Raw genomic sequence first — 12,331 nt, forward strand, 5'->3', positions numbered from 1 at the left:
CAGTCCCTCAAAACAAGTAAATATTTGGCAAAAATAAAAAGCCTCTCTATTTTAGCATTTTATTTATAAATATAACCTTACTAGTAATAGACCTTCATATTTATCTACAGCTGAGAAACATCTAGCTCCAGCTGCTGGCCATATCATGGATCTCAGGTGAACAATATCAGTGCCAAAGTTACAATACTTACATCATTACAGTGTCTTCGAAATACAATATTATTTTGAATACTGTACAGGTTCCCCTAACCATTCACTTTGCATTTATTAATTAAAATGTATTTTATTTGTGTAAAGAAATGAGAAGAAAAAAAAGGTCTAGAATATAATGTGTGTGTATATATATATATATATATATATATATATATATATATATATATATATATATATATATATATATATATATATATATATATATATATATATATATATATATATATATATATACATACATACATACATATATACACACACACATACATACATACACACACACACATCTAACAGTTAGAAGGTGCTATTGGCCTAATAATAAGCAAGACCCAATTTGCCTAACAGGCAGAGTGATTGTCGTTATTAAACAAAATTAAATTGATTTATTTTAAATGTTATAATATATTAAGAACATGAATTAGAGACTTAGCTAAGTTAGGTTAGGTTGTAACAGGTTTGGGTAAGTTAAGTTAGGTTTGGTCATACAGTATTTCTACATTAATTGTAAATCAAATTTAACAAAAAAATTCATATAAATATAATATAATGAAAGCTTTATCATTCCGTAAGAATTTTTTTTTAGAAAAATACTGTATGTAATTTCAGGAAAACTCAGCTTGTTAGGCAACTTGGCCTATTAGGTTCTGCGAGTCGCTCCATTTCAGGCAGTGGATGGATAGATAGATATATATATATATATATATATATATATATATATATATATATGAGAAAGAGGAGAAAGAGAGATATTGTTTTACTACATATAAAATCCTAGGTAAAAATGAAGGATATGATATTGTAATTCATGAGAATAAAGACATCATTGAAGCTTTAGGGTTTACTGCTCTCAGCCTCAAATTACCACAATAGACACCCATGCATTGATTAGTTTTATTACTATATTCACATACAAAATTTGTATATCCATAGCGGTAAATAATTTAATGCTTGATTATTTATACATGCATGAATTTATGTGACTTTTATGTGTATGTATACTCATCTGTGTTTATAGGGAGTGTTTGATTTATGTGCATGCTCACCTCTGTGTTTGTGCGTGTGTGGTGTGCGCGTTCATGTGTGCATGAGGAGTGTTTGCGTATGTACATGTGTGCATGCTCACACGTGTTAATGAGGAGTGTTTGCGTATGTACATGTGTGCATGCTCACACGTGTTAATGAGAAGTGTTTGTGTATGTACATGTGTGCATGCTCGCATGTGTTAATGAGGAGTGTTTGTGTATGTACATGTGTGCATGCTCACATGTGTTCACTGGGAATGCTTGCGTATATGTTTGATCAAAGTTCCAAGACTGATCATACTTTTCTTAACACAAAAGATGTTAAAAGTGACACATTTTTAAAATGCGTGCCCAGTATTTCAGGACCTGCCTCCGAAGTGGGTGTGGGATCATCGTTTTACAGTGGTGTTTAGTAATTACAAGAGCTGGGCAGTCTTTTACTGTCTGGTACTTTTAATGGTGTGGGCCTAATGTATCACAAATCGTTTCAAAGTTTAAAACCACATGTGATAATGTGTCAATGTTTCAGAGTAGTGTCAAAGAAACCCCCCCAGTATGACTTTATTATAAAATGTACCATATACCATTTGAATGGTTAGTCTCTCCTGCCAACTATGCAGCACTGGAAATGATGAAATAGCCTTTGAGGAGCTGAGACACCAGGAATGCATTCATGTAATGCATATAAATTGATAACTCATAGCATTTGTATAAGTTATTTAATCTCTCAAAAATTTTACATCCAACTAATGGCATAAAGGAAATGTCCTGAGCAAGAAGTTTATTAGACTAGGTTCTAGTGTGGTAGACACAACTGCCAATTTTAACTTGGGTAACGCTGAATAATATTACCCAGTAACCAGATAAAAAAAAGTTTCTGCAATATAAATGCAATAAACAAAGGCATAAGAAAAATTTAAAAACCAAAAATGAAATAAAACTGCAGCCTTACAGCTGTAAATATACTTAGAGATCTTTACTACAATGACATTTTGAAGCCTAGTAGGTAAGCAGCATATATTCTTTCCAATGAAATAAAAAGAGTGCATATTTAGATGGCAATGATCCTTTACAGTATTTTCATTTACTGGCCAATGCCACTCTGCTGTTGTCCCTGTTGTTGGTTCTGTTGTTGCTGTTGTTGCTGCTGTTGTTGAGTCTGTGCTGTCTGCTGAGTTTGGAGGGCCGATGTCTGTATTCTGACTGGACTCTGTGTTGGAGTTCTGACAGCAACAGACATTGGTTGTCCTTGTAGGGCTGCCACTTGAGACAGTATGGCAGGGTTAGTTACTTTCATTGTTCCAGCTTGTAGAGCTAAAGTTGATGGTGACGAGCGCTCCCCGGCACTCACACGGATTGCAGAACCTCCACCAACCACTGTAGAGCCAGCTGACACTACCTAAAATACATCATTAAATTGAGTATAAAAAAAATTATATAGCAAAATTATTAATCCCCACCAACTGAAGTGAGAAATAGGGAAATTATATTACAATTATGATGATCCTTATAGCAATCAACATTGGCAATATTTTTCAGATATGATGGCTTGATCGAACTGTCAATTGCTTAGAAATGCTTGGCTAAGTCGCTGATCACGAGTTGACCAGTGCTGGTGACCTGACCTCCTAATCTCCTATGTATTACCCAAGATAGAATGCTTATCCAAGTAGCATTCAAGAATCTATCCTGTAAACTATTTTAAGTTTTATTTACAGGGAGCTCTTTACTATAAGAATACATTATCAGAAAAGGAGGGTTACAGACTAAAATATTCATAACCCTGGAAAAAGAAAAAATATATATCCAAGTTCAAAATACGGCTCCATACTTAGTTCTTTAATAACTGCAGATCAAAGGAGCTGAAGAAAACACCGAAAGGTATTTTATTTTATAAGATGATCAAGGAATAAGGGAACATAAGGGTTAAATTAGCATTCACTTCTTAAATTATAAATTGACCTAGTTACTCTGAGGTACCTGAATGGTTTGCTTGATAGGTTGCTGCTGATGTGATGCAATGGTCATTGGTACCAGCTTGGTAGTGTGGGAGGTGCTAATGCCTTGGCTGCCTGACGTTGTGACGCTGGTGCCTGCCACTGTGTTCCCCACCGCTTTCCCTACTACAGTGCCACTCACTGTGCCACCCTATGTACAAATGGATATATCTTACATAATGCACTAGAACTGTAATGAGTTGACTACGTGATATTATTATTATTCAATCCATCCTCCTGAAATGAGAGTACTGTACAGTACTTGTAGTGACCAGTAAACCACATTTTGTACTATTAATTTTGTAGTTCAGAGAAAGTTAAAAACCAAACTTAAATATTCATAGGCCCTGTATAGCATATACTAGTATGTATTATATTAGGCCCAAGCAAGCATGTATTGGATGTATTAGAAGAGGTTAGCTTAGGTTAGATAAGGTTTTTATTTCTGATGCTATTAAAAAGTTCCTGGTTTGTCCAAATTCAATAATACGAAAGTCAGGTTTCTGGTTATCCATTACTACATATTGGTACCTTTGACAAAATCATTACGATAAGCACTTTCATTTTAGGAGGATGGGCTGTACTATTATACTGTACGTTACCATAAAAAAAAAAAAAAAAGAGCGTTGAATGTTATGAAACGTGAATTTCTGGGCAAGCCCCAAAGCCTCCCTGAAACTATCACACTGATCTTTTATGGTTACAATCATACCATATCAAATTATAAGTATTTTTCAGCAGTTGATAACTTGATTGGTGTAAAGTGCCAGTCACTTGGAAAATATAGAGTACAGTACAGTGCAATATTATAATTCATGCTAGGCCAATAAGCCCTAGAGAAAACATATTATTATGATTCCTGCCACTTAAAAGTTAATTCTAATACCTTGACATCCAAATATAATTACTTTTCACTACTGTACTATTATAGCCAACAATTCTTACACATTTACACTTGTAAAAATATAATGATCAATAAACAGCAGCATTACTTGTACACTAGCTACAGAAACTAAAATAAAGACTAAACGTATAACGGTGTCACAAACCTGTGTAATATGTTGGATGGTCTGTTGAGGCACCTGTTTAAAAACCTGTTGTATTTGTTGTACCGTGACATGTGACATCTGTTTCTGGCCACCACCCTGTACTATCTGCACTGTGTTAAGCCCAGTGCCACCTACACCTTTACTGCCTAATTGTAGCCCAACAGCACCTTTAACTCCCATCAGTGATCTCTGCTTTGCCAATAGCTGCTGTGGTAAAGGTATATTTCGCACTGTCTGCAAGGAAAGTTTCAATAATATCCGAGGTAAGATAGGGTATATGAATACGATTTGTCACAGTATATATATGTTGCATAATAATTTTTTGTTTTATTTACAAAATAATATTCATAAGTGGAATGCTAAGGACTGTGCTAGTAAACACATTAGAACTCAGATTTAAATGTTTATGGCTCGTATTATGAGTGTGGTTGAACAACTAACCTGTTGGGTGGTGGCAGCCTTAGCAACAGTGGCTGCAGTGGTAACTCTAGCTTGAGGAAGTGTCACGTTAATAGCAGACACAGGCAGAGTTACTGTGGTTGGTGTGTGTACCATAGTACTGGGAGCACTGACAGTCTTTACTAATGTTGCCACTGGTGTACCACCACTTACACTCCCCTGAACTTGAAGGCCAGCCAAGAGTTGTGCAGAGGGTACTTGCACCTAATCCAGCAATACAAAGACCATATTACAGATTTAGTCATGCATGTAGTGTAAGTTTTGAAATCAATATAGAATTGAAGAGAAGATTTTACAATAAAAGAACATTTAACACTCAAATTACTGGGGAATTCATGACACACATACTCAAAAGTGAATTGAAAAGGAGCAGCTGGCAGCATGCTCAACAAAAAAGTAATAATCCTTTTCAATTAATCAGGTCTTTATTATTGTATATTTAAATTTGTTACATCACAATCTATATAAAAAAAAAATGGAAATGTTAGTTTGTTCATAATCACTAATCTCCGAAAGTTCTTCACTGATTACTTTGAAATTTTCACACATCGTTCCATTTGCATCCGAGTGGGTTTCTATATACGTACATACTATATAGATGTCATGTCTGTGACGGGAAAAACATGATTTTTTTAAAAACTGTGTTTTTCGTGTGAGGGAAATCTTCGAAACCTCTTTACAGATTGCTTTGAAATTTTGACACAACGTTGCATTCGAATAGGCGCGTTTTTATATACCTACTATATACATGCCTCACCTGTGACAGGAAAAAACAATTTTTTTTTTTTAAACAGCACCATCTGTTGGACGTAAGAGCAACACACGCTGTTATCTCCGAAAGTTCTTCACCAATTGCTTTGAAATTTTGACACAACGTTTCATTCGAATACGCGCATGTTTTTATATGCTGTACCTACTACATAGATACCACACCAGTGACAGGTAAAAGCATGTTTTTTTAAAAAACAGCGCCATCTGTTGCACGTAATAGCAACACACACACACACACACTATACTAAATATGTTACAATTCCATTTCAATGTTTCCGATTGCATTGATAAATAAAATTTTCATAGATTATGATTTAGTTTCATTTTGATTTAATTATTTTGTGTAACATTGCGTTGGAATTGAGCTGTGTTGCTTACCATACCGTTCATTTCGTAAGTATAAGTATAGATGCCACACCTGTGACAGGTAAAAACATTCTTTTTTTAAGAAACAACGCCATCTGTTGCACGTAAGAGCAACTCACGCTATCCTAAATATGTTATGATTCCATTTCAATGTTTCCGATTGCATTGACAAATTTAATTTTCATAGATTTCAATTTATTTTCATTTTGATTTAACTATTTTGTGTGACATTGCGTTGGTATTGGGTTGTGTTGTTTACCATAATGTTCATCTCCTGAGTATAGTTTATTTTTTTATTTTTTAACTGTTTTTATTTTGTTTTTTAACTGTTTTTCTCATATTTCAGTGATAGGAACATCAGACCATTTGGGAATGCATCGGACGAGGGAGTGGGGAATGGTGGGGAGGATGAGGGGACGGGAGTGGGAGATATTGGGGAGGACAACAAGACAAGGGAGGGGGTAATTATGGGTAGGACTAGGGGACGGGGGAGGGGAAATGGTAGGGAGGACAAGGGGACGGCAGAGTGGGAGATGGTGGGGAGGACGAGGGGGACAGTGGTGTGGGGAATGGTTAGGAGGATGAGGGGACGGAGAACGAGGGGACAGAGGAGTGGGGGGATGGTGGGGAGGACAAAGGAATGGGGTAGGGGGGAATGATGGGGAGGATGAGGGGACGAGGAAGGGGAAGAATGGTGGGGAGGACTGGGAGACCGGGGAAGGTTGCTGTGTTGTGTTGTAGCAATAGTTGCTACTACTGTATTAAGAAAGGGATTCTATTACTATGAGCCTTGTTGGTCCCATAACAACAGTGGAATGATGGGGGAAGTGCAAGTTTACCCATGACTTAAAACAAAAAATAAACAATAACATGGCCAACTACACCAATAAGTGAACATCTGGCCATAGAGAACTGCCACAAAATGTTTCAAGGAAGACTGTGTGGTCTTAGCATGTGTGCAAACAGAAAGCTCAGCACCTAGCTAGTGAGGTGGCCCAACTCAAGGGAAGTCAAGTCATGCTGAGGACTATATCAAACAGCCAGAGATAACTCTGAGGGTTGTCAGTACTCGACAGTCAGTGCCAAGGAGGGAATTCATGAAATAAAGCTAAAAGAAATTATATAAAATAAAGAGTAAAACTGAGTGCTGCTGGGTCCTTCAACCCTACTGTATAGTTAATGTTGCCACCTAGTAAAAGTTGGGTAGCAAATACAGTAGCTCTCTAAATGGTAGTTCCCAGAGTGATAAATGGCACTTTTTAATCCCAATAATTATTTGTTACTTTTCTTATGTCTTATAGTACGTGATTACTCTAGTGGGTCCTTATTATGGTTGGGCAAAAGTTGACCAGAACATTGCATTTTACCTGGGTGGACCCTGGCTACGTTAAGGAAGCAAATGAATCACTGGGACACGAGTGTGTTTTCTGGATGCCACATGAGTGTTAAGGATAAGATTTAAGAATGCGAAAACAATTATATTTAAAAAATAATGTTTAAATACAAAAGATATATTGTTCTTAACTATCTATGAGAATGGCTCATATAAAATATATCAATATGTTCTCCATGTCAAAGTAAATCAGTTACATTTTCCCAATTGTTGTTTTCTATTATTCTTGTAGACATAATCAGATAATGAAATATCAAGGATTGCCCAGTATCAATAACAGAGCCCTTGTTACATCTAATACAAACTAGATACCATAATTATTAAGACTACTTATATTAATGAAATTTGCAATATGAACTCCAAATTTGAATGAGTTATTCTAAAATAATCAAATGAATCCTACAAGGCAAATTTCCAAGCCTCACCTGAGCGACTTGTCCAGATTTGTTGAGCTGTTGTTGCTTGAGAAGTGCAGCAACTTCTCTGTCTGTCACTGTCCGGGTCACAGCTTTTCCAGCAGTCATCACTCCACTTGCTCCAGCCATCACTGTGCCAGGCTTCACCAGTTGTGTTCGTCCTGCTTGGCTTACCTAAGGCATAAACAATATGCAGACATTCTTGCTTTATTCAAGTATACTGTGTAAGACTTGCTTGCTTGACTCAAGACATACACAGGACTGTATGCTAATATTCATGTCTTATTCAGATCTACAGTACTGCACACTAACCTATGATTATCTTCAACATTAATGATTTTGTTTTTTATTTCCTCTTACCTCTTAACTTTCATAAAATGTTGTATTACTTTTTGAACCATCAATTGGAACTTGTTAACTATTGTATAAAATAAATAATACCAAACAAGTCTTACCTGTATAGCTGTAACAGCTGCCAAAGTTCCACCAGACACTGCTACTTGCACTTTCTGTGTCGTCCCTGCCTGCCCTGCTATCTGTAATTATTGTCCTATACAGTTAACATTCTTCACTTGTTTAAATTGTCAATTTTTCACAAATGTAATCATGTTTATAAAATGCCTTTTTTTGTATTACAGATGGATTTGGATAATATATGATCAACAACTACATCTTATGCAGCCACCAACACCCCGACTATCTCAAGTGTGTTACTCACATTATGGACAAAGTTCAATTGTTTATTTTGATGGGCATTAAAGTTTATCACTGGATTTATTTAAACACATGAAACATCCATTCAATATGTCAGCTAACATATTTTAAAACAAATATGTAGCCAAGAAACAAAGTGTCCAAAATTGGAGGAAATAGGTAGCATTAACTATTGAACATAAAATAAATGTAGTATGATGTCCTCTCACATGAACAGACTGTTGACTTTATTGTATTTATTAATGTAACATGACTGCCAGTAATGATCTCTCTTTGTAGATATCTCATTTATCACATAAATATCTCCACTCTATCTGTCAAACTATTTCAATATAAACCAAGCAAAAAATACAAATATGTTATTTATTAATGAAAAACAAGTAATGTTAGTTCTGTACAGTATCTGTACTTTAAAGTTTGTCTATAAAAATTCACATGAATAGTACATTGCTGTAAAAATACTGATGTGAAGACCATTAACATCACATATTTTGGTGAGTGGACAAAATATATTACAATATGTACAGTATTATGTATGGGCCATCCAACTTTTTGTTTCATCTCTGGCCTGAATAGGTTGGATAACAAGTAAACGAATACAAATATATACAACACACCAGTGGCTTTACAGACCTGAACCCTCTTAATGGTCTGGTCACCTGTAGCCACCACCTTGCCTTGTTGCTGTTGCAATGCAAGGGCTTGTCTTGCCTGGGCTTGTGTTTTCAGGTATTGCAACTGGGCTGGAGTTAATGATCTTGGAACTGTAGTAACACCTGTTTACCAGAATACAAGGAATAATTTATCATAATTATTATTATAATCTCAAGTCATTCTCACTCCTCCTATTAATCTATTGCTCCCTTTATCTTATACATGCCAAACCAGGGATGATAGTTATAAAATAATGTTTATGCTTAACACTAAAATTTGGATGTATGCTGGCAACCTTCATTGAAGGTGATGGAAGTGTTCGTTTATATATTTATAAGAGGAATTATTTCCTGCTTTACATCTATTAAAATGCCTAAATTATTGAAATAGTAATAACTAAAACATTTTATCTTCACTTATTGGAATATAGATGTGAGAGATGTATTACAGAAGACTGTTTTTAGTTTCCCACGTTAAAAAGGTGTATCAGCATTTCAGGAAATGACTCGTCATAATTCCCTTGTGACTAAGGGGATTGTCCAGTTCCTGTGGTGCTTATGTTAGAATATGACTGCAAGCAACAACATACTTATCATATGGCTCAAAGACCAAATAATGAAGATAGTTTAACTCCCAAAACCATCCAAAGTAAATTTTAGAACTCATTCAGGAGATTAATCTAAAAAAAAAAAAAATCAACATATTTTCACTAGAAGATATTTTAACAAAATTAACATACTGCATATGAAAGCTGAAACAAAAGCTGCAGATACACTGGTCTGTTACCTTTTTGTGTAGAAGATTGCGATGACAATGTTGCTGTAAGTTTTGCAGCCTGTAACTGGGCCAGACCAGCAACACTCACTACTGTGCCTTGATTACTCCCTGATGTTCGAACCTGTAGTTCCTGGAGGGCTAAAGTGGTCCGGCCAGCATTAGCAACCCCAGCTGCAGTGCGCACACCACCAAGAATTGCCGCAGTAGTTGAAGACGAGGCAGCAGTAGTGGTGGCTGTGGCAGCCGTGACAGTGGCAACAGTCATAGCTGCTCCTTGACTGAGCACAACTGAAGTAGCTACCTTGCCAGACAGACCACTACTGACTACTTGTTGAGCCGTGGTGTTTCCTACCACTGAAACCTGCTGCTGACCTTGTTGCTGTTGGGCCTGTTGTTGCACAGTTTGTTGTTGTACCTGATTTTGCTGGGGTTGTTGCTGCTGCTGCAACTGTTGCTGTAGTTGGTTTGCAGTAAGCTGAGCTTGCTGTATTTGTTGTTGCTGTTGCTGCTGCTGTTGTTGAAGTTGAAGCTGTTGCTGCTGAAGAAGTTTTTGTTGCTGTTGTTGAGCAAGTTCAGCCTGAGATTTTTGTTTTGCACGCTGAATGCGTTCTGCAAGATTTGCAGCTACCTGACCTGGATTGAGAGGACCATCATACTGAATTCCTGATTCTGCAAGCACTTGAGCATGCTTGGGATTTTTATGAGTGGGATTTACTAGTGGTGGTTTGGTTGTTGGGGTGCGTTTTATGGCTATATTTTTAATTGTTTCAAACCGAGTGCAATACAGAGAGGAGAAACTGCTGTTGTTATCCTGAGCAAACAACTGTGAAGTTCGCATTGGACGTGAGCTTTTCTGCAAATATAAAATAATCATAACTAAATATTTAAAAATAAAATCAGGCTTTAATTGTATATAACAAGCATTTACTTAGCAGGACACTTTCATACTCCTTATGAGAAGATTCTATTGAACTCTTTGGTTAGAATTTTACACAAATAGGTCAGGTCAACATTCTGCACAAGCACAAGCATTTTCTGTGAACTGTTTGGCATCATAAGGACTGGCAAGAAACAGCCTTGCTAACTACTGATAAGTTCAACATTTCACTACCTGACAAAAACTACAATGACGACCCCCTGACCCAACCTCCTCGCATTCTACATGATCTTCCAAGGAAAGTAAAATACCATACCAGTCTTTCCTGTGCCAAGCACAGGAAAGACTGGGAAAAGAAGGGAGAGAATGGAAATAACAAAGTGTATATAGTACCAGTACTTCTATTTCTGTACCACTGTCGCCTTACTTCCAACTGTGAGTTCTCCATTATGACTCGTGAAAAAGATGAGTACAGTATTAAAGAAAGCCTTCCCACGATTCAAGAATTGAGGACTAGAAAAATTAAGGCGAAAGGCAAGTAACAGCTCAACCAGAGCTGCCAAATATGAAGCAATAACAATTGGTCTGTGACCCTTGTCTGAAAGAGTCAAGTGAAAGACATAAAAACAAAGAACATTAGATAGATTACGTGCAAGAAAACATTTGAGAACCCACAAGGGCACCAAATACTATACTAAATTGGATTGCACTAAGAAGTTAAGTGGAAGCAGACTTTATACACAGCTTTAAATGTATATACTGTATATATATATATATATAAGATAAGAGCCAAATAGGCACTGGAACCTATATCCCAGTCAATTAAGACGTGAGAGGTAGGACCCAAGAGCCATGGCTCATCCCCACTACTACACACACACACAGTGGCTCTAACATCGTTTTTATGATAGAGCCACAGAGGTTCTACAGGAAAGAGAAAGTCAGGTTGACTGTGTTTATCTGTACCTAAAAAAAAAAAAACTTTTTGAAGACCCACACAAGAGGTTGTTTTGGAAACTGGAACATGTTGGAGGGGTGACAGGAAGACTGCTGACATTGATAAAAAAATTTCTGACAGATGAGAGCAGTAATCAGAGGCAATGTATCAGACTGGAGGAGTGTACAGTACTAGTAGAGTACCATAGGGTTCAGTTCTTTCACCAGTAATGTTCATTGTACTGTATACATAAACAATCTACCAGAAGGAATGCAGAATTATATGAACATGTTTGCTAATGATGTTATGCTGCTGAAAAAGACAGAAAATCTAGATGATTGTAATGCCCTTCAAATTGACCTGGATAAAATAAGCGTTCGGAGAACCATGTGGCAAATGGAGTTCAATGTGAATAAATGCCATGTTATAGAATGTGAAATAGGAGAAAATAGACCATACACACAACCTACAAATTATGCAGAAAAGAATTAAAGAACTCGTAAGAAAAAATCTAAGGGTGGTTGTGGATAATACTGTCATCAGGGTAACAAAAATTATTGAGAGGAACATATGCTGTGTTTTCCAACTTCAGAATTGCTTTTTATTACATTGATGGTGAAATACTAAAGAAACTGTTTATAATTTCTGAGAGACCAAAATTGGAATATGTAGTAGTTGTATGTTGC

General features: G+C 36.4%; 1 protein-coding gene across 1 annotated transcript in view; it reads right to left on the reverse strand.

Moving 5' to 3' along the window:
- Window positions 1–1,937: 1,937 nt before the first annotated feature.
- LOC123745843 (domino helicase) overlaps window positions 1,938–12,331 on the reverse strand; it is a 96,194-nt gene continuing 85,800 nt past the window's right edge. Inside the window, 8 exon segments of the mRNA XM_045726909.2 lie at window positions 1,938–2,634; window positions 3,216–3,383; window positions 4,282–4,515; window positions 4,723–4,944; window positions 7,696–7,860; window positions 8,142–8,222; window positions 9,034–9,176; window positions 9,841–10,684. Of these exon segments, the coding sequence (XP_045582865.2) occupies window positions 2,320–2,634; window positions 3,216–3,383; window positions 4,282–4,515; window positions 4,723–4,944; window positions 7,696–7,860; window positions 8,142–8,222; window positions 9,034–9,176; window positions 9,841–10,684 (2,172 nt within the window). The 3' untranslated portion in view covers window positions 1,938–2,319.

The sequence above is a fragment of the Procambarus clarkii genome, chromosome 88, assembly GCF_040958095.1.
Source record: "Procambarus clarkii isolate CNS0578487 chromosome 88, FALCON_Pclarkii_2.0, whole genome shotgun sequence".
NCBI classification, from domain to species: Eukaryota; Metazoa; Arthropoda; class Malacostraca; order Decapoda; family Cambaridae; genus Procambarus; species Procambarus clarkii.